Source organism: Mustelus asterias, chromosome 21 (genome assembly GCF_964213995.1).
Source record: "Mustelus asterias chromosome 21, sMusAst1.hap1.1, whole genome shotgun sequence".
Lineage (NCBI taxonomy): Eukaryota > Metazoa > Chordata > Chondrichthyes > Carcharhiniformes > Triakidae > Mustelus > Mustelus asterias.
In genome coordinates, this window is record NC_135821.1 from 51,970,893 (window position 1) to 51,994,648 (window position 23,756).

The 23,756-nt window shown below is 37.5% G+C and overlaps 1 protein-coding gene across 21 annotated transcripts in view; it reads left to right on the plus strand.

Annotated features, from left to right (window-relative positions):
* Positions 1-23,756, plus strand: part of macf1a (microtubule actin crosslinking factor 1a) — a 496,134-nt gene that overhangs the window by 259,807 nt on the left and 212,571 nt on the right. For 12 of the 21 annotated variants that reach the window (XM_078237840.1, XM_078237833.1, XM_078237838.1 and 9 more), the window contains 16 exons: positions 2,121-2,273; positions 2,583-2,672; positions 3,329-3,483; positions 4,861-4,987; positions 6,421-6,604; positions 9,598-9,755; positions 10,037-10,215; positions 11,258-11,396; positions 15,183-15,376; positions 16,298-16,460; positions 16,851-16,934; positions 17,042-17,149; positions 17,264-17,362; positions 19,416-19,568; positions 21,108-21,196; positions 22,665-22,800. In XM_078237840.1, coding sequence (XP_078093966.1) covers positions 2,121-2,273; positions 2,583-2,672; positions 3,329-3,483; positions 4,861-4,987; positions 6,421-6,604; positions 9,598-9,755; positions 10,037-10,215; positions 11,258-11,396; positions 15,183-15,376; positions 16,298-16,460; positions 16,851-16,934; positions 17,042-17,149; positions 17,264-17,362; positions 19,416-19,568; positions 21,108-21,196; positions 22,665-22,800 — 2,211 coding nt within the window. The remainder of the gene's footprint in view (positions 1-2,120; positions 2,274-2,582; positions 2,673-3,328; positions 3,484-4,860; positions 4,988-6,420; positions 6,605-9,597; positions 9,756-10,036; positions 10,216-11,257; positions 11,397-15,182; positions 15,377-16,297; positions 16,461-16,850; positions 16,935-17,041; positions 17,150-17,263; positions 17,363-19,415; positions 19,569-21,107; positions 21,197-22,664; positions 22,801-23,756) is intronic. The other 9 variants (XM_078237846.1, XM_078237845.1, XM_078237851.1 and 6 more) reach the window with 1 other exon arrangement.

Here is a 23,756-nt window from a genome sequence, read left to right on the forward strand (position 1 = left end):
ATCTCGGGGCTTCCTATTAATCTCTGAGGCTTCCCAGTCCTGCAACTTTCAGCAAGCCTCTGGAGAGAGAGAGAGAGGGACAGAGACATTGCCTTCTTCTACCAGCTGCTAGCAGCAACTGAAAAGTGAAACTAAAACCTAGACTTTTCTGTGGAAAAAACACTGTCCTCGGGCTTATCATTTGAATTGTCAATCATCCCCAAATCAAGCTCCACTCAGCAATCGCCAAAGGACCGTAAAACCGTAGGATACTGCATTAGTCCAGATTAAACTCAGCATGATGCCCATTATTTTGCTTCAGTGACAATTAAAGGACATTGATTACAGACATCTTGATGTTGACAACTACCCGGGCATGCTAGAAACATCCTGCAAGAAACATGTTTGAAATACATTTCTTAAAGACACAGTATCGTCACAGCAGGAGAATAGGAAGCCCTGAGATAATTGCTGAAACGCATTAATTGGAGGCAAGGTGTAAGAAATGCATTTATATAGCAGCTCAGTGCCTACCATAATTGGGTGAGAGAGGGGCAAACAGTTGCTCTGAAATTCCACACTTGCATCTGGTGGAGTAGCCATTTGATGAGTTGCCTTGCATGTCCATGCTGTAGTTAAGATAATGGCATTAATGTGTTCACGCATTTAATAATGTGTTGTGCCACCTGCCCTGCCACATATTGGATACTAGAAGCTGCTGATAAGGGTTTAAACCAATTCTCATCAGCTGTCTAGCAATATCTGGTGACTAGCCTCTTCATGTATGGTAATCGAGGAATTTGAAGTCATGTAACAATAAAATATCAAGGCTGATAAATTGTCAGAAACCGCAATGGAAGTCTCAGTTATCTGATACTGGAGCAAGGCCAAGTCTTTGGCTCATCACAGATAATGGTTCACTATCCAGCTTGATTCATGAATAGAATTTACAAGAATGGATCTGTCATTGAAGGCTGAGATTCTTTCACTTCTGTTAAAAATAAGCCTGTAAATGTAAGCCATTGCCCTAATGAGTAAGCTGTTCATAGATTTTCAAGCAGTGGGTAAATTTACCAATGTTTCAATCTGCTAAACTGCATTTTATCTGGTTAAATTCCCTCAAACTTTGCGCATTTAAAGACTGTTCACCTTTGCCAATCTGTACCTATGTGAAGTGTACCCCTATCGAAAGAGAGTCAGGACCCTACTACATTGGTTAAACAAAACTATAGAGAAATCTATATTCTATCTGGAAATTCTTAAACACTGAGGGATAATTTTCCATATCTGCCAGATCCTCAGATAATTAAAGAAATGTTTCCTATATTTGTAACATACTGATAAAGGATTCATTTTGCTAGCCATTATTTTAGTTGAGGGAGGAAGTAAATAAATTACTCAAATGTATTGTCGTTTCATAGAATCATAGAATCCTACAGTGCAGTAGGAGGCCATTTGGCCCATCAAGTCTGCATCAACCACAATCCCACTCTGGCCCTATCCTCATAACCCCATGCATTTACCCTAGCGAGACCCCCTGACAAGAAAGGGCAATTTAGCATGGCCAATCCACCTAATACATCTTTGGACTCACTAAAATGGCTGTATTAATTCTTGGCCTACTCTGTGCATTTACTGTTTATCTGTAATAATATAAATGAATTTGTGGATTAACCTATAAACTGCTTTGAGATCATTTCAAGTTCTAAAACTTGTAAGCACTTGCTTCAGAATCCCTTCCATTTAATAAAGGAATTCAGACTTATTCCCTTTCCATATTGTATCACTATGCCCTCTAGAGGCCAAAGACAGAAAATAAATGGTTTTGTGAACATCTGTAACCTTGGGTATCATCACACAATTAAAATTCAGCTTTTAAATCTGCTTTGAAATGTAGGTGATATTTTAACCTGATTGTAGATGGTGTTTAAAGAAAATATCTTTTTATTAAATAGAATCACTGTTGTAATTTTGACACTATAATCTCAGCACTCCATTAACCTGCCCAGTACAGTTTGTGACCATTCATTCCATATGCAAATCTTCCAGTTTCACAGCTTAGTCTTGCTGACTTCAGATAGAGCAAGTTATCTTATTGAATGTTGTGATTTTTGATTTTTAACTGTAATTTTATTTTGAAGGACGAAAAGGAACAGTTGATCAAGTACAAGAGTTCTATAGCAAGCCTTGTTGGAAGAGCAAAAACAATTGTTCAGCTGAAACCAAGAAATCCTGATAACACTCTAAAAGCCACCATCCCTATCAAGGCAATCTGTGACTACAGGCAGATTGAGGTATGAGACATGCACCTGTTCTTCGTAAAAGATTGAAAAGGGAACAAAATGCTGAGTTACTTTTAACAATGTGTCGAGAGCAGTGTTAAAATATATTAAATACAGTCTCCTTGTTTAACCCTGGATGACTTGCACCTAAAATTGACACTGGCATCTTGTTCTTGTACTATCATAAGTTTTCAACTCTGCAGTGTTTTATTAAGTAAGAAATTTAATGAATTTTGCAAACAATGTTTTTATCCCTATTTCCCCACCCCCTCCCTGCCCTGTCTCTGTTATTTCTCATGGGAGCCGCTTGGCACCATGCAGCATCCATCAGCTGGGAAGGTTAAAGGGTCTGGGCCGCAGTCAACACTCCATAACCACTGTCAATATCACTTCGGAATTGGCCAGCAGGAGGTACGTTTTTAATGGGGTCATCCAACCATGCCAGTGTTTCCCTCCATCAGAGAATGGTGCATTGCACCTTGTAAGACATTTTATATATAACTTGACTTGGAAATAACATTCCCAAGCAATAGTACATATGCTTTAAAAACTGCCACTATTCAAAACCCATGACCATCTGGTTGGGGCGTAGACATTCTACTCAATCAAAATAAAAGCTATTTAGTTAATCACTCAAAAATAGCAGTTTCATAATAATCAAAGTTTAACACTGATTTTGTTTTGTCCTCGACTCATTCCTTATTATCCCCCAAAAAAGTAACCATTTGTAAATTTCTTGAAGTTTACAATTAGTAGATCATGGGTTATCTTTTTTAAATGCTTTATTGGGTTAGCACCATAGAGCACTGGATCCCTCCTGAAACTTCACATTCATTATTTATGCATAAATTCTTCTCTGAAGCCATGGGCAAGCACCTTTATAAACAACACAATTCAATCAAGCGAGTGAAGAAGTTAAAATGTAGTTTTTCATGCTCCATTTAAGTAAATAGGCATCTTGTAAGTTTGAGTGTGATTCTGCTGATGCCATGGTGAAATGAAATAATGAACTGTAGCTATGTAGACTTTGGAAAAAGTGCTAGTTATAACCTTGTAATTATTAACAGATTACTGTCTGTAAGAACGATGAGTGTGTTCTGGAGGATAACTCTCACCGAACCAAATGGAAAGTTATTAGTCCCACCGGGAATGAGGCAATGGTTCCATCCGTGTGTTTCATAATTCCTGCACCCAACCAAGAAGCCATCGACACTGGCAGCAGGTAGAGAACATATCATTACTATATAACAATTTTATACAGCTGTATTGATCACACCATCCCATTGCAGAATACAATCTAATTGATGATACTAATTGATTGAAGTCATTTAAAAATTAACTTTTTAAATTAAATCTATTGAAGATGAATAGTTTGACGTCAGCAAAAAAATGTGCTTTAGGAATCAGAATATTTATATAGCATTAAATAGTATCTTCCTGATAAATTTCAGATCTTTTCTGAGTGATATCTTAAAGAACATTCTTGCAGTGGATTTGTTGCAGTTACAACGCTCAAGTGTATTTTTAAAAGATAACTATGCCGAACCCAAATGATACCAAAAGGTGTAGGAGCAGAAGTGGACCACTCATCCTATTGAGTTTGCTCTACATTTCAATGAGATTATGACCAATCCAATATGCAATCCTCAACTTCAATTTGCGGATTTATCACCATAACCCTTGATTCCCTTACTGATTAAAAATCTATCTCAGCCTTGGACATACTTAATGACCCAGCCTCTACAGCCCTCTGTGGTAAAGAATTCCATAGATTAATTCCCTCAGAAAAGAAATTCCTCCTCACCTCTGTGTTAAATGGCCGATTCCTTACTCTTGAGATTATGCCCTTTGGTCCTAGACTCTCCCACAAGGGGGAAACAACCTCCTGGCATCTACCCTGAGAATCCTGTATGTCTCAATAAGGTCGCCTCTTATTCTTCCAAACTGAAATGCATACGGACCCAACCAACTCGACTTCTCCTCGTAAGAAAATTCCTCCATACCTGGAATCAATCTAATGAGTCTTCTCTGGACTGTGTCCAATGCCAGTATATCTTTCCTTAGGTAAGGGGATCAAAACTATTCACAGTATTCCAGGTGTGGTCCATATAATGTCTAAATAGTATAGTTTTAGCAAAACTTCCCTATTTTTATACTCCTTTCTCTTTGCACATGTTGGACTTTGTTTCAATCAAATGTCCATTTAAAATTAATAATGTGCTTGGCTGTTTATTGTGTTAGCCATGTCAGGCAGGCTCATTAATTTAAACTGGAGTACATGTCTGATAAACCTTTGTCATAGTCCTTATTGGCACCTTAATTCTTAGTAATAGAGTCAACTTTCAACTCAATCCTTGTTTTCTACTAGATAAAATGTGTTTTATTAAGAACTTCTAAATTCATTAAAATAATCCTGTTCTGGGCCTGCCTTAGTACTCCATGTTCAATCATTTTAGGGAAACACACCACTTGTGGGAAGTTTAAGTCGATGGTAATACCATAGAGATTTTGATTTGATCTTGTCCTGCTGTAGTGTAAAATTTATGAATGTTTCTAGCTTGATTTTATATTCTCAGACCTCTCTAACCATGTATTTCAGAGTTGAACAAATGTATCAGAATGTAATGGCTTTGTGGCACCAGCTGCATATTAACATGAAAAGTGTTGTGTCCTGGAACTATCTAGTGAAAGACATTGAAACCATTCACTCCTGGAACAAAGAAACGGTATGTATCTACTGGTTTGCTAAAATGTTGCTGTCAAAGGCTATTGAAATTGTACAAACCTATAACGGTGCTGTGTAATTATTAGCAGAATAGTGACACTTTAAGATGGAATTTACAGATATGTAGCCCAAGTTATTTTTGTTGACTGATACAAGTTCCAAAATATTGAAAAACTCCATCCATAAATGCATTTCATTCTTGACGACATTTTTTTTTGTAAGTTGTCATTTTTTTTAACTTTTCAGAAGTATCTTTCTTTTGTAAATGCATTTCATGTAGGTTTTGAATTATGTATTCCGTATTCTGAATATCGTTATGGCCCAAATTTTGTAGTTTTAAAGATGGTGAAACTGTTAGATTTGTAGCCATTACTCTGTGAAACTGACAACTTCTGTCATTCACACACACACGTTGTTAAATGCGGAAATCCAGAAGTTCCTCTGTGATTTCCCGCTGCTACACAGGATGCACTGCTGAAGCCCTAACAGATGGAAGTGAATTAGAAATCATTGATTGACATGCTCTTCTACTTGTATGCTAATATTATTGTTGTAAAAGATCTTCAAAAGTTATATAGTTCACAATACCTGGGTTTTTAATGGCGTACTAAATCATGATCACTGGTGAATAACCTCACAACACCAGGTTAAAGTTCAACAGGTCCAAACCTGTTGGACTTTAACCTGGTGTTGTAAGACTTCTTGCTGTGCTTACCCCAGTCCAACGCCAGCATCTCCACATCATGAATAACCTCACCAGCCCTAAAAATCTGCTATTTACAGAATGTCATTTTTTTCCATTCTGTGATAATTCCATAGATTATTTTGTAGTTTGTTGATGATTTTTCGGCTTCTACCTTAATCCCATGTTTGTCGCACAATCTTCATTTCACTGTTTATAAAATTATAAAAAGTAAATTATAAAACCTGCTTGTTACTTCCTGCTTTGTTGTCTCTAAGAGTTCTTCAATATTATTGACTGCTTGATTTGCTTGATGACATAGTTGTTGCCAGACACCAGCAATACCCTATTGTTGCTATCAGAGTGAAATTGACAATGGGAAAGATGAACACCAAACCAAAGAGTTTGCTAGGTCTTGGGCAGTTTTCCTTGAGATACAATCACTTTGCCACTGACTGTAATCCAGGTGGTCTTATAAAAAATGCTCTTAACCAGTGTAATCATTTTTTGCATTTCTTTACAGCACAAATTGATTGTCTCTGTAAATTTCCTTGGAACTTTTAGTTGAAACCAACAACAACATTTGGTTGCCATAATACTTACTTATGAATCACTGTGTGCTGAAAGCTTACAAAGCCAACATAGCCAATGGAAGCGATAATCTCTACAGACCGACTGATAATCTAAGCATTAAAATTATTTATGGCAGATGCATACCAGATTTAGGCAATCTCAATACTTTTTCATTCCAGTTTAAAACTCTGAAGGCAAACGAGCAGTCACAAGTCATGAAAAACCTCCAGATGCATTATGAGGATTTCCTTGAGGACAGCCAGGAGTCTCAGGTCTTTTCCATTGCAGACAGACTACGGTTAGAGGAAGAAGTAGATAATTGTAAGGAGCATTGTGAGAAGCTACTGGTATCCATGGAAACAGGTTAGTGAAAAGAACACAAAACAATTAATAAAATGGAATATTTCTTAGAACTAACATAACATCTTTGAAATAGAGAGGCATCACAAACTACATTTCATGAATTGGATTTTGATAAACAAGTTGGCCATATTCCCAACAACTGGACATTGACAATCTTTGAAAGGCAAGATTGTGATTAGGTGATATTAAACTATTTTATTCATGGCAAGAGCAATGTTAGTAGCAATCTCATCCATAGAAAATAAACATGCAATTGCTATTACAGGTAGCTACACTTCCCTTGAAAGCGGCTTTGTTAAGGTGTATGAGTGTCACTGAAAGCAAATACAGGGTGTATTGTCAGAACCAAGGACAGTATTTTACTTAAGTCTTTGTCTGATACTGCTCTCAAACTCCAAAGTAGACACCAACCCTTATCATTCAAAATGTATTGATTGTATACTCAAGTTTAATAATTAACCTTTTTTCATGGGATGTGTTTCTAGCAAGGCCAACATTTATTGCCCATCCCTAATGGTTTTTGAGAAGGCGATAGTGAGCCACCTTCTTGAACCACTACATTCCTTGTAATGTCAGTATACTCACAATACTGTTAAGGAAGGATTTAAGGATTTTGATCCAATGACAGTGAAGCAATGATGATATGGTTCAAAGTCAGGGTTAACTGTGGCATAAAGGGAACTTAATCACAATACAATACTCATTGGACAGTACATAGAATGCCCAACCTGCTTGCCTGTCTCTTCCAAATGTAGCATGGCACCAGACTTCTGTGTACAGACTAAAAATATTTGCTCAAATGTAGAATATCCTATAGAAGTAGAAACACTAAGCAAAATAGAGTGCGCCATCTACATCAATTTACCAAGGCTTCTTTAGTAGCACCACCACATGCGTGTGACCTCCACCAAGAAAGACAAAGGCCACAGGCCATCATAAAGCAATCACCTCCGAGTTTCTCCTCCAAGTCACATACTGGTCTCACCAAGATAGGTATCACTTTTCTTTGATCTTCACTGGGTAAAGGTCCAAGCTCCTACCCAATAGTTTTCCAGATATATCTGCAGCACTTCCAAGATGAAAACTCAACTTCCCCTTTTCTGAAGCAAAAGGATGGGCAATAAATGCTGCTTGCCAGCAATGCCCACAACTTAAGAATGAATAATGAGAACACGCTAAAAAACACACAATATTTAACAAGTGAAATAGAATCACACCACAAGATGTTCATAGAATCATAGAAAGCCTACAGTGCAGGAAGAGGCCATCTGGCCCATCGAATCTGCACCGACCACAATCCCACCCAGGCCCTACCCCCATATCCCTACACATTTACCCATTAATCCCTCTAACCTACGCATCTCGGGACACTAAGGAGCAATTTTTTAGCATGGCCAATCAACCTAACCTGCACATCTTTGGACTGTGGGAGGAAACCGGAGCACCTGGAGGAAACCCACGCAGACATGAGGAGAATGTGCAAACTCCACACATACAATGACCCAAGCCGGGAATCGAACCCAGGTCCCTGGAGCTGTGAAGCAGCAGTGCTAACCACTGTGCTACCATGCCGTAAACTCTTTTTTTTTTTGGAAAGGTATTTTAACCTCTTGAAAATGGTCTTTGAATGGTGAGTCATGTATCATGGCCCAGATTTTGTGGTTATGGATGAAATCATCAGATTGACTGTTGTTACTCAGACAAAACTGACAGTAGCTACTGGAGTCCATACATACACAGTTTTTATTTTATAACTTTCATGGGGTTAGAGTGTTGCTGGCAAGACCACACTTGTTGCCCATCCCCAGCTGCCCTTGAGGAAACCTAGAAATTGCTGTCAATGACTCTACACTTGCCCAGTGGGCACACCATTGAAAAGCCCTGCAAACCACAGTAAAGTGCAATCACTGAACTGGCAAAACTTTTATTTTTTCATGCTATTGCTCTTGCTTTGATAACCCTTAAAGAAGTTACAACTTATTGAATGTGGTGTAACGGAGGTTTTTAATCTACTAATTTTGTTCATTATTATTGAACAGCCTCACTGCCCCTGAAAAATATTATTTTGTGGAATGTCAAATGTCTCCATTATGATAAATTTTAAAATTTATTTGTGGAAAGTTAATTTGTTATTTTAGCCTCCACTTTAATCCAATGTGTATGTCCCAATAATTTATTTTGCTTTCTGTAAGAAGTTCAGTGCATTGTAACTGTCATACAAGAAACTATTTCCGTGTAATTGATTGCTTAATCTGCTTGTGACATCATTGTTGCTGGATGCCTGTAAGCTCCTTGATTTGGCACTAAATTCAAACTCTCGTCAGGAAAGGGGAATCTGCGCCACAGAGGTCACTTGATCTTTGTGGGATGTTTCTTTGAGATCAGTAGAAAGCGGAATCAATTTGTGAAATCATGTTCTATATTTAAACATGCTTCATTAGTGCCCTCACCTGAACTTCCTCATTTTAAGCACCTAGTGTCTGTTGTAAAGATGTAAAGTTACTCGTTCTCACCATCAATCAGATATTGCAAATGTATAAATAAGAAAGAATAGAGAACAGATTCCTTTGTTTGAGAGACTAGGAAATTCTTCAATTTAAACTCTGTCCATTCTAAAGTTGTATCGCTGCTGCGATATCAACTAAAATTAGATCTTTTTATAAGTTTATGTTAATGCAGAAGTGGGTGTGCTCACACTTTGACAATTTTTTGGGGGGTAGGATGCGTTATAATTTTGGCCAGTCTTCAAGCCAAATCTTTAAAATTCCAACTACGATTAGCCTTAACTTTTAGGAAGCAGAGTTGTTTAGTCCAACTTTGGATTCTATAAGGAAATGCTACCTGTTGAAAGTTTTGAAAACTGAAAAGTACATTTCATGATACTTAAATGCAGTTATCTTCCTTGTTCTCAGTGATCATTGTAAATTGAAAATAGCAGAAGAGTTTGAGTTATTTAAAGTTTTATATGATATTATCATGTGCTTGTTAAATAGAGGAGAAGGATGAGACACTAAGTAAGACATACATCACCGAGCTGCAAAACATCTGCCTACGCCTGGAAAAGTATAAAGATCGATTAATACGGCGGCTCCAGGCCTCAGTGGAAGGAGATGCCATGCAAGATAGTGCCTTCAGAATTGTTGAACAAGAGGTTTGTTTGATACAATATGTATCCATGATGATGATGATGCATTGAAATTGATTAGTGGACACAACAGTCTGTCTGTATTGCACTTACAATGGTCATGCTACGTTACTCTAACTAAAGCTCTTACTATGTGCTTACTATGTGACAGCACTTCCTGTGGTAGGTTCATGTGAAAAATAATCACATCTCTTGCTATCTATTTTCTTATCAATTTATTCTTGTTCTATGAAATAAACTTTTCATAAATCTGCATTTGGTTCCTTCATTATTTATTGCTTTTGCAGCGCATGCAGCAGGAACTAGATGAATTGAAATCTGATTTGAATCAGATGACAAAGAAATGTGAGACCTTTTTCTACCAGTCTCCCTCTGCGACTAGTATCCCAGCACTGCATTCTGAGTTGGACTTGGTGGTACAGAAAATGAATCAAGTGCATTCATTGTCCTCCATCTACATGGACAAGTGAGTCTGAAATTCCACAAATGGACTTAAGTTAGAACAAAGCTGGAAAGAGTTAAAAGTATGATCAGTTACTAAATGAGTATGTATTTAAAAATAGCAACATAATCATATTTTGATGGGTTAGAAGAAGTAACAATGATGAACTATGCATATATTTGTATCTGTTAGATTTATTTGGAGGCACTTTATTTCAGACCAAGGATGTTAATTGTGTATTGGGTATTTAGTTGTATTCAGATGGTGGACATTAATTGGGTTTTACTCATGTCCCATATACAGGAGCAGTCTAAAACTCAAGTTATTGTGTTTGGAAGTGCAAAGTCGTAACATGTGTCTCTAGAAATAAACGCTTATGTGTGTGTAAAGGATAGGCTCCAGTTCTTTCCTCCTTTGCCTTGCTATCTGGGTTGAACAAGGGAAACCTGAGTGTGCTAGAATTTGAAAGTGATATAACCTTGTATCTCCCAGTAAAGCATCCAAGAAGTTATACTGGCTAAAATTAAGGTACAGAGTAATCATAGAAATGAAACGTGTCCTTGTATCACTATCTTTTTATGCACATGCACAAAGGAAGGGCAATCTTAAAAAAAAGTGTCTAGTTGTATGCATAAAGATCAATAATTATTAACGTGATACATTTTTAATGTGACCTCTACTTCTTTGATGCTTATGACATTAACCTGATGTATGTTAGAGCTTGATCAAGTCTTTTGCAGTAATTTTCAATAAGGAAATTAAATCAGCTTACAAGAAATTTGTGCCTTTATAGCGCGTGTTTTTTCATTGAACACTTTTTTGATTGGATTTTTTTGTTTCTAAAGGCACCTTTCATTTATGTAGAGCTCTTCAGAAAATGCTTGCTCCACTGAAGTATTTAAAGGCACGTTAGATATAGATTCCTCATTAATAAATGGAGGAATGTGAGTTTACCACAAGAAAAGATGCAAATAGATTGAATCTGGAAAGAATTCTAAAACTGTCATTCTTGTATTCTCATGTGTGGAAGTTTTATTTTAAACAAATTGTTTTTAATTTCTTTTAGGCTCAAAACAGTGGATGTCATGTTGAAAACCAGTCAAGGAGCTGAGATGCTCATTAAAATGTATGAAATGAAGCTGTGTGAGGAAGATGCAGTACCAGTAGACCAGGAGGCTATTGAAGCACACACAACCCGATTACAGGTCAGATAGTTCTGTGATTGGAAAAACTAATTGAACACATTCCAACATTAAGGTGTCTGCAAGTCCTGGGACTGGTCAAGTAATATGCAACAACAGCACCAACTTTCATTTACATAGCACCTTTAACGGCAGAAACATCCCAAGGCACTTCACAGCAGTGTAATCAGATGACAATTGACCCTGAGGCAAAGAAGGTATCAGGAGGGTTGAAATAAAAACATGGTTAATGAGGCAGGTTGAAGGAGGAGAGACGTTTAAGGATGAAGTTCCAGAGATTGGGACTTAGACAGCTGAAGGAGTCAGTGGTGTGCAAGGAAGAGGAAGGGACGAGTTGGAGGAATGTCGAGTTCCTGAAGGGTATATAGACTGGAAGAGTTAAGGAGGGATGAGACCACAGCGGAATTTCAACAGAATGATTGCTTTAAAACTAAAGGAGATCATGAGTCCATGCAGATCAACAAATGGATTTGTGAGATTTTATGGAAATTAGGATCCATGCATTAGACTTATGGTTAACCTCAAGTTTATGGAGGATAAAAATGTGGGAGGCTAACCTGGATAGTGTTGAATTAGTTGGATTCAATGGGCTGGAACATGGATTATCCACAGTAAACTGGGAAAAGTTGAGAATAGATAAAACAACAGAAGACCCGTGGGAAGAGTTCAAAAACTTCACCCTGATACAGCACTTGTTTATATCTCAAAGGACAACCTAAAACTTAAAGAAAAGGCATACAGGAATGAAAATCATGGCGCAGATCCTGGTTAATGGAGGAGGTACAAAGAACAGCAAAGGGTGACAAAACATTAAGAATAGTGCAAAAAACAAGTATGAAAGGAAACTTTTTCAGGGGTATCAAAGTCAACACAAAAACTTTGACAATTGTATTCGGAAAATGTGAATGATCAGAAACCATATGGATCCTTTGTGAACTTGACAGGTCAAATAAATGAAAATAAGGAAATGATGGATATGTTAAATACTTCCTCTGCATCAGTATTTATAGCACAGGAAATATCGTATGCTGGGAACCGCAGGGAAGCTAATATTGAATTAGGGATTGGGTCTCTAAAATTAACATAAGCAAATTAACAGAAATTAAAATGGCAGCACTAAAGAATGGCATATCCCTAGGATGTGATGATTTTTGTCCTGGGTTTAAGGAAAGTAAGCAAGAACATTGCAGATGCTCTAATTATGATATTCCAAAGCGCTCTCAAAAAGGGAACTATTCCTTTAGATTGAAAAATTGCATGTTGTTTCATTCTTTAAGAAAGGTGAGAAGAACATCAGGAAATTATAGAAGGTTAGTAGTCTAACAAATGTTGTCAGGAAATTATTAAAGTCTTTAACTTAGGGCTAAAAACCTTGAAAGTTTCTATCTGATCAGATAACCAGCATAGATTTGCAAATGTGTTTTGAAGAGGTGACTAGATAGTGGACAAGTGAATGATTTTGAGTATGAACTTCCAGAAGCTATTCAATAAAGCTCCTCAGGGAACTGAGCTCTAGATTCTTGGAATTGAGGGGAAATCAATGACCTGGTTAAGAGCAAAATACTGTAGATGCTGAAAATCTGAAGTAAAAACCGAAAATGCTGGAAATACTTAGCAAGTCATAAGCATATGTGGAGAGAGGAAAAGTTAACAAAAGGGCATGGACATCTTCTCTCTCTACAGATGCTGCCTGATCTGCTGAGTTATTTATATGTCTAAGTTTGCAAAAGGCACAAAAATCGACAGCGTTGTAAGCGGTGCAGAAAAAAAATTAAATTAGAAAGGTGTGTTAATAGATTTAGTGAATGGGGCAAACTCTGGCAAGTATGAGGTCATCCACTTTGGACTTGAGAAGGATAAATCAGAGTACTAAAGTTAGATGCAGTGGAAACCCAAAGAGACATTGGGATACAGGTATGTAGATCATAAAAATGTCATGGACAAGTAATCAAGCTACTGGAATGCTGACCTTTATATCTAGAGCAATGGAATACAAGGGGTTAGAAGTCGAGCTGCGGCCATGCAAAGCCATGGCTAGACAATATGGAGTACTATGTTCCCGTCTGAACATCTTTTGGAAGATTATATTGGTCTTGAAGGGATGTAACTAGCAAATACTAGAATGATACCTGGGGCCAAGAGTTGCATTACGAGGAGAGACTAATGTGGGTTGTATTTTCTAAAAGTTTTGAAACTATTAAGGGGACCTGATCAGATAGATTCAAACTATTTCTGCTGGCTAGGGAACCTTGGAGTAGCGGACATTGCCTAAAAATTAGAATCAGGCCATTCACAGAATCATGGATTTGGCCTGTAGTATCTGGATCTCTGAAGGCACAGTTCAAGTATTGTAAACCCTCCATTTTCCTTGTAGCCCCGCATAGTCGTCTTTTTCAAAGAATAATCAAATTCCCTCTTGAATGCTTTGATTGAACCTACCCCCACTACACACTCGGTGCATTTCAGATCCAACACTTGCTGCATTTTATTTTTAAATCTTCTCGGCTTCATTGCTTCTTTGCCAATTACGTTAAATCTGGTTCTCCATCCTTCAACCAACGGGAGCAGTTTCTTCCGATGTACTCTGACACTTGCTGATTTTGAATACATCTTTCAGGAGTTAAATTCAGAAAGAATTTTATATGAAAAAGGTGGTAGAAGTTTGGAGCACTTCTCCAAATTGATCAATTCATAATTTTACACCTGAAAGAGAAAAAGACTTCAATTTATATAAGATATTAGGGCGGCACGATAGCACAGTGGTTAGCACCGCTGCTTCACCGTTCCAGGGTCCCGGGTTTGATTCCCGGCTTGGGTCACTCTCTGTGTGGAGTTTGCACATTCTCCTCGTGTCTGCGTCCTCCGGGTGCTCCGGTTTCCTCCCACAGTCCAAAGATGTGCGGGTTAGGTTGATTGGCCACGCTAAAATTGCCCCTTAGTGTCCTGAGATGCGTAGGTTAGAGGGATTAGTGGGTAAAATATGTAGGGATATGGGGGTAGAGCCTGGGTGTGATTGTGGTCGGTGCAGACTCGATGGGCCGAATGGCCTCTTTCTGTACTGTAGGGTTTCTATGATTTCTATGAGGAAGATAAAGGTAAAATGCTGAGGATGCTGGAATCTGAGACAAAAACTCTCCCTTCAGCTCTGATGAAGGGTCATCCACACTCAAAATATTGGCTCTATTCTCTCTCCACAGATGCTGTCAGACCTGGTGAGATTTTCTAGCATTTTCTGTTTTTGTTTCAATTTATATACTGTCTTTTACCAACTTAGGCCATCTCAAAGTGCTTTTCAACCACTTCTGAAGTATAGTCACTGCTGTGCTGTCGGAAACGTGGCAGCTAATTTGCACGTAGTATACTCCTGAAATTATCGTCCTGATAGCAAACATTCCACAGTGGCTCCCAACTTCCAGTTGGTCCACATCTCTCCATTTCATTGAGTAGTAGCTTTGAAGACTACCTCCAGCCGTGTCCCTTAATTTTCAGGGAGTTTCCCAAGTCCACTACCAGCAGTGAAACCTGTTCTGATGATTATTGATATGAACACACTTGTCCAACTAAGTACTTGTTTAAGCACAATATGTCACATACACCTGAGTATCTTTTTATTTAGAAATATTAAGCCTAATACCAGTTAATGGTTATGGAGCATGGGAATTGTACCTGTACTGGTAAATGAGAATTTAAAAACTGTGAAAATAATTTTATTTTTAATTTTATTAATATTTTATTGGACATGCTTTGTTTTGGTATGAAAATAAGTGGTGTAACTTTTGTTACTTGCAGCAATGGCTTCATGATGTGAATGGTAAACAGGGTGTGTTTTCCTCTTTGGAAGAGGAAATGCAGCAAGCAAATGCTGTTGGTGAACATCTCTTCCAGCTACACAATGAACGAAACTTAGATTTGGAACGATATCAGGAAAGGACAGCACAACTGAAAGATCGATGGCGAAACATCCGTTCGCAGATTGAGACCAGGTCAGTCATTCTTTGGGTCCTGCAATAGTATTTATTGGCTTTGTAAAACGTATTGATTTTGACAACGATCAGCCCATTCTTCTTTTCTACTGTAGACATTTTATTCCTGTTTTTGTATTTTTTCACTGAGGTCCCCTTCAAGCAAATCTGTTAATTCAAACCATCTTTGTGATCTTGTTTAAGGATCTGCAACAAAATAAAATTTTGAGACCCACAGCATTGCTTGCATTATATTCTGATAATTGGTAAATGGTGATTTCAAAAGTGTCTTCAGAATATCTCCTCACCATTGGCAAATATTTTTCCACCCTTAGATACTGACTATATTTTAGCCAAGATTCTTTGTACAATCTGCTAACCCAGATCAAAACTTTGGAACTACTTATGTCAGTCTGTTTTTATCTTGGTATCACCTGGTAGTTACTTGCTGATTTACTCAATCTTCTATTTGAATTGTTTTGTGCATTACTCTAAAATTAATTTCACAGCAATGTAAGCAAAAAGACAAAAACACCATGTAGATTAATTGTTCTATTTGAGCCATTGCATTCCATGAGCTAACATGAGGAAATATCTCCTAATATCTAATCTGATAGCTAATTGGTACACCTGTGCTCCTAGCCAACTTGAAAATATAATTATTCACAATCTCACCAGCAATGTTTAGACTACCTAATGTAATGCTAATAATATATGGTAGCCATATTTAAAACATACCTCTGGTATAACCCTTGTTTTTATGACCTAGTGCTACAGTGAAGCTTTTAAGCCAAAGCTCTACATGTTGTCTTGGCTATTCACTCAAGTACTGCCCATATGAGAAAACTATAGTTATGGTCTAAAATTCAATCTTATATAGAGGAGTTGACCATAAAATTTATGTTCAACCACTTTACTTCATCCTTTCCCTGCACTTTCCAGAGAATCTGAATTGCAAAGCATTGAAGAGTCATTAAAGAATTACAGGGGCTGCCATCAGTCACTGATTGATTGGATTGAGGAAACAACTGTACAGCAAGAGAAGATGGAGCCAGGCAAGGCTGAAGACACCAAGATCCTATCACAGCAACTTAGTCAACAAACGGTATGAAAACCTAAATCCACTGTAATATGCCAATCTTCATAAATATAGCAACAGTCATGCATTAAATGATTTATAGTTCCTTAAAATAGATCATGCTAAATAAAAGATTACCAAGGGACTGTACACTTAAAATGTACTAGGTTTCTGATATCAAAATAATCAAGGAGTCTCATCTCCTTTCTTACAACTTACCTAACATGTTTTTTCTTCCACTTGACTTTGGTCTCTCTCTTGATGCTCCATAATTTTGAAATCCAATTATGTAACGTTCCTAATAATTAAGAATGCTGTGGCAATTGTGAATAAATTACATAAAACTTGGTAAACTTACGCTTAACCTTTGTTTTGGTAACATGAATTATGTGGATTCAAATTATTTACTTGGTTTAGGCATTGGTTGCTGAGATTGAAAAGAATCAAGCTAAACTAGATGAATGCCAAAATCTGTCCAAGCAGTACTCTGTCTCTGTAAAGGTAAGCTTTCACATTTATGGAACTATTGGAATAAAAATTATACAGAAAACTCCTTTGTTGTTGGTGAAAAGGAACAGAATTTAAAATATCACACTTAATATCCCAAGGATTATGAATTGCAATTGATGACCTACAGAGCTTTTGTTGAATCCCATCAAAAATCATCTCCAAAGCGCCGGAGAATGCACTCATCGTCAGATCTCATAACTCAAGAGGTGAGAAAACATTTTGAAAATATCACTAAATTCGAATAATCTTTATTGTCAGTGTTCATATTATAAATTTAATAGCAATACAGTTTTATCTGATGACCTTTTTTCTTTCTGTAGTTCATGGACCTTAGAACCCGATACACAGCATTGGTGACCCTAACGACGCAACATGTGAAGTACATCAGTGATGCTTTAAGGCGATTAGAGGAGGAGGAGGTAGGGGGACAAAGAAAATGGGAAAATGTTCCTGGTTTTATATTAACTTAAAGATATTGGAATATTTGCATTAAAATAATTCAACTCCTTCAAGTTAGTGTTACAATCCCAAGGACTTTCAGTTTTCAGATAAAGCACTAATTCTGTGATTGATCGGCCCATCCTATGATACTGTTGTGAGGGTAGAACCGTTTTGAACCCTTGGCTTCATTCATACCTGGCAAACTGTGGCTGCCAAGTTGGTGCCCTGCTACAGCTTACCTGTTCACAAGAGATGGGGGTAGTAAGCTAAGTAATGGGGAGGAGGTTTCAAGCAGACGAAAGGAGTTCAAATGTAGTTTATCCATGATGTCAACCCAAATTTTACGTAACTAGTAAGTGACAGCTAATGTGTAAAATTCATCACCATCATCAGCATGACTGCTCTGCTGAAGGTAGGTTCTTGGCTCATTGTAGTTTTCCATCCTGTGCCAGACTTTTTATTTATTAATAACTTCAATGTTCAAATCGTCCAGCATTAATATTCTTTTTTTTTCCTCTGTTTCCTTGAAATGTTCCTTCCATAATATCTCTTACAAGTCTGTTTCCTCGTAAGATTTGCTATATCCAGACTCGACCTGTTCCTAATTACATTCAGCAAATGTATTTGTTCACTCTCCACAATATGTCATCATATGCTACTTTTTCTGTCCAACTGACCCTTTGCATTCTCCTCCAAACCCACAATTCAAAGCTATTTAACAAGTTAGTCTCTTTCATAGATCCAAATCTCCCATCCATACAAAATAGCACTTCACAAATCAATCTCAAGAACAGACTATACTAGACCTGGTATTGTGCAACGAGATGGGAATAATTAATGATCTCATGGTATAGGCACCCCTGGGTAGCAATGATCATAATATGATTGAATTTTACATTCAGTTTGAGAGAGGGAGGAGTGGGTCCAAAATGCTGTTGAAGTAAGGGCAATTATGAGGGCATGAAAGCAGCACTGGCAGAAGTCAATTGGCTAATCAGATTAAGAGAGAGATCAATAGAGATGCAGTAAGAAATATTTAAGGGAATATTTCACAACACACAAAATAGATACATTCCAGTGAGTAAAAAAAGTCTAAGGGATGGGCACACCATCTATGGTTAACTAGAAAGGTTAAAGATATCAAACTTGAATAAAAAAGCACAATGTGTAAAAATTCTTCTTCATCTTCATCAGCATGACTGCTCTGCCGAAAGTAGGCTCTTGGCTCATTGTAGTTTTCCATAACTCTCCATCCTGTGCAAGACTTTTTATTTAATAATAACTTCAGTGTTCAAAGGGGACGGCACACCGCTGCCTCACAGCGCCAGGGACCCGGGTTCAATTCCCAGCTTGGGTCACTATCTGTGTGGAATTTGCACGTTCTCCTGGTGTCTGCGTAGGTTTCCTCGGGGTGCTCCGGTTTCCTCCCACAATCCAAAAGACATGCTGGTTAGGTGCGTTGGCCATGCTAAATTCTCCCTCAGTGTACCCAAACAGGTGCCGGAGTGTGGCAACTAAGGGAATTTCACAGTGACTTCATTGCAGTGTTAATGTAAGCCTTGCTTGTGACTAATAAATAAACTATATTTTAATTGTGCAAAAAATAGGCTGAAGGTCAAAAGATTAGACAGAATATAAAGAACAACAAAGGATGACTGAAAGATTAATAAGGAGGGAAATTTAAAATATGAGAGAATGCTAGCCAGAAATATCAAAACAAATAATAAGAGTTTCTATAAATATTTTTAAAAGAAACAAGTTAACAAAGTGAGCGTGGTCATATAGAAAGTGAATCTGGAGATTTGATAATGGAAAATGAGGGGATGACAGATGAGTTAAGCACACATTTTGCATCAGTCTTCACTGTTCCTCTGCTAGCTCTTTGAAAAGGCTAACCAATTAGTCCAACATTCTGGCTCATTCCCCAAAGCCTGGCAAATTCTTTCCTATTGAGTATTTTGAAAGTTACTATTGAATCTGTTTCCACTACTCTCAGTCAGTTCATGTCTTCCTTTTTATTCCTGACTACAGAAAGTTGTTGAGGAGGAGAAACATGAGCGTATTGAAAAAATGAAGGAGCTCCATGGCTGGGTTTTGGACACCAGTCATGTGCTAAAAAACAGGAACACTCTGCCAGAAGAGAGAGACCTGGGAGCCATTGAACAATCATTTTGTGAGCAGCAGGTATGTGAGCTCAAGTGTCCACCAGAATGTAAATTATTAAGACAAAAGGGCAAACTTTAAATGCTGAAAACTTTGCATAAAAACAGAAAATGTTCCAAATACACAGTAAGAACCACCAGCATCTGATAAAGATGAAGTTAGGTAAACATTTTAAATGTAGATCTTCCCTCAAAACTGAGGTTACAGCCACACTTATACCCTACTCTGCCGGCCAGTAAATATCAGGGCTGAAGGCCTGGGGAGTTGAGGATCTTCCCTGTTTGTTTCAACATATGAGTAGAGGTGTCGCTCATGAGGCAATCTATTTTATTGTTAAATTGTTTGAGTTTGCATGCTGGATATATTAATGCATCTTTTAAAAAATGTTAGTTCTTGAACAGCAACCTGTTGTACATATGTTGAAAACAATTTTAAAGTTTTTTTTTCTCCTACTCTCCTGCTGGGGTAACCATGCCTTTCACTGCACTCCAGCTAAGAAGCTAATCAGAAATCTTATTCTTGAGCTTCTGTCATTGCTTTTGTCTTAAATAGCCATTAAATAGAAGAAGCTTGCATGTTAACACATTCCCTGGCCTTTCAAAACATTTCACATTCATTTAATTACTTTCAAAATGTAATTGTTATTGTTGTTTAGGCAGAAATGACACCCAATTCATGTAAGACAAGAGGTCTGTAGCAGTAATTTCGAGGTTTGGCCAATTAAACTGTTTTTGGTGTGTGGTTGAAGGAGAAATGTTGACCAGAATGTTGGGGGCGGAGAACGCTTTTTCAAATGTGCTACAGGAACTAAGCAGTCACAGGTTGGAGTCATGTTCTCAGGCCCTGAAGTGGGGCTTGTATCCATGACCACCTGACTCTGAAGTAAGAGCACTGCTAATTAAGCTAAGCTGCAGTGCTATTAAATTAAAAGGTGAAAAAGAGCAGTCCGAACTTTGCCATTCACTTCCACATGTTTGACCTGTTGAACTTGGGAGTTAACTTTAAGGCAATTTAACTATCGCTCTCAAACTTCTTGTAATTACACAACTGGGCCATGTGTTTGAATGCTGAAGTTTGCAGCAGGTTTCCTGTGATCAAAATATTGTTGTTTCAGCATATTTCTTTAACTTGGTTCTTATGAGTGCCTGCCCACGATTAGGGAATTACGCAACGAATACAAGAACAAAATACGACAGATGCTGGCAATACTCAGGCCAGGCAGCATCTGTGGGGAGAGAAAATGTTGACATTTCAGACCTGTGACCTTTCATCAGAATATAGACCTGAAATCCTAGCTTTGTTTTCTCTCTCCACAGATGCTGTGAAGCCTGAATATTTGCAATATTTCTGTCTTATTCTGTTCATGTATACAACTACTCGTTTTTACTCCCAGGATTTAATATACCCTATTTCTAAACTAATTCTGCATGTGAAATTAGTGAACATTGCCGAAGCCACACCTGTGCCTTGTCACCACTTTCTATTGGGCAATACTGTACCATGTGGATTGAGTTCTTAAAGCACAAAAACAAAGTCTCTAACTATTTATTCTTGACACAGGTAATTACTGAAGAGCTCAATGCCAAGAAAGATCAAATAGCGGATGCGATCAAAACAGCACAGATTTTTCTTGCAAAACATGGGAACAGGTTAGTTGGTGTAGTACTTCCTATTTATGGTGGAACTTCTGTTGCTACCATGGCAACAAATCACTAAAATTGAATAGCTGGGAAAGGAAAAGGCCTGCTTTCCCATTTAGTTATGTATGGGTGTGGAAAATTAGATTGCACAAGTTGAATTCCTGCTGAGATCATGGTTTGTGCAAATGTGCCAAATGATTTTTTGTGAAGGAAGTTCTATTGTATTCCTTGATCAGTTTGAACACAAGAAAGCATGTGTTTTTCACATCAACAGATAAACAAAGTAACCCTCACTTACCACTTTACATAATCAGCTAAGTAACACTGTGGATACTAGAATTGGCAATCTAGGCTTTGATCTCCAGGGAAAAAATATAGACAAATTTTGATCATGATTATGATTTGACCTTTAAAATTAGCTTTTTGGAATTAGCAGAATTTGATCTAAATAGTGATATATGTATGTAAAACACACTTTTATGTATGTGTATACACATGCATAATTGCCAGATTCCAACATGCTGAAAAGTTGTATGTTATGTACAGCAGAGCATCTGTGGGGCCATCTGCTGCATACTGCCCACCACCAGCTTCCCGTTACTGTTTAGTTCAGCCTGCTTTCCATTGGATATTATTTCCAGTGGTTCTAATGCGTATAAGCATTTGTGAATTATAGGGTTATTTATTTAAATAATGTACTTGTGTTCACTATCTAATTCAGTTAGTTTGGAAGACTTCCAAGCTGCCAAGTCTATTGTGCAAAGTAAAATAGTCCTCCATTTAGGCTGCAATGCTGCTGAATTAAAAGATCCTTTGTGCCATTAAGAGAACTTGAATCATGTCTACAGAAAATTAAATGTATTTCTACAGCATATAAGATTGTTCCCCTGCATTGTATTGAAACATCTAATTTATCTGGCAAGTCACCCCATTCGCCTGGTTCCTATTGTGCACAAAGGTCTTTTTATAGGCTGAAATGCTTCACAAAAGTAAGCTCCAAAAAAACCCAAAAACCAGCAGCTGTTGAAAGGAAATTGAGTTTTATTTATACACCTATTTGAATGGTATAACCTACAAACTGATCATTTAACATCTATTACCTCTCAGTGCAGCTTATAGTCAAACATTCAACTAAACTGGAACTTGTGTTTTACAAGGCCAGCTGTATGTGGACAGTGTTTTCCATCTAATCACTTGGCAGACCATAAATTTCCTATCTAATAAAATGAATGGAGGAAAATTGCAAACACATGAATGCACAAGTGGAAAGCACTGACCATAATATCCCTGGGAAGTCTGTAAACTGGATCACTGAAAATGCTAATAAGCTATCTGACCAAATGGAGTCTGACCTAAATACAGATTTTGGACAATTCTTGTGTAATGAGTTAGGAGTCTAATTTCCTTCCCCATTTCTCTTGCCTCCCTCCCTCCAAAAAGCCAATCTTAATTGTTAAATACTAAATCATCTTTACAGGATGTCTCCGGATGAACAGCAACAGGTGACATCGCAATTGAACACACTAAAGGAAACATACGGTCAACTGTGTCAGCAGAGTGCAGAACAGCTCCAACAACTACAGAATAAACTCACTCAGGAAGTACAACGCAAGGTACACTTTGGGGCATCAAAATATTGTTTTTGAATTAATATTTCAGGTATCTTTTTACTGCCTCCACCATCAGATAATGTGACCTCGTGGATCAGTGTATGAATGTATTTGTGAATGTATAAATGAACAAAAAATTGACACTGCATGGTATGTTTTACCCGTAATAGCACGGAGTGAACTTCATTACTCACATGTACATCAGACTACTCATCTCATAAAGACAATTTTGCGTTTCTCAGCCAATTATCTACAACTCAATAATGCGAGCTTTCAGTGTGCTACTCTTTGCAGTAATTTGAGTAAGCTTTGCTTCAATTGTGTTTCTTTCCAAAGTATGTACCCTCTAGGTGCTTAATTTGTAGTATCAGTGCTCATAATCTGTCAGACTAACCCTATTAAGTATTTAAACAATTCCCATTTTACAATTTGATGCATTTGTAATTCAGCAAATAAATAATGTTGTATGGTTTAAATTAAAAAGAAAAAAGAACTTACATTTACCTAATGCCTTTCACAACCTCAAGATATCCCAAACTTTGTGGCCAGTGAATTACATTTGAAGTGTAGTCACTATTATAGGTAAATTTGGCAGCCAATTTGTACACAGCAAGGTCCCACAACAGCAATGAAAAAATAGTGAGTTAGTTAAGGAATAAATATTGGCCAAGATACCAGACAGAGTTTTCTCTGCTCTTTGAATTCTGATATGGAATCTTTTACAATGGCAGATGGAGCCTTGATTTAGTGCCTTAATTTCAAAGTATTGATGGAATGTTGAGCATATTTGATGAAACCTGGTATAAAGACCACTTCTAACCAATCTATGCATTGTCTGAGAAACAAAAACTGAACTTATTCAGACACCATGTTCATTGTTTACCGCTTCATCAGTGCATGATTGTGTGTGTGTGTGTGTGTGTGTGTGTGTGTGTGTATATAAATGGAAATGGTGTAAT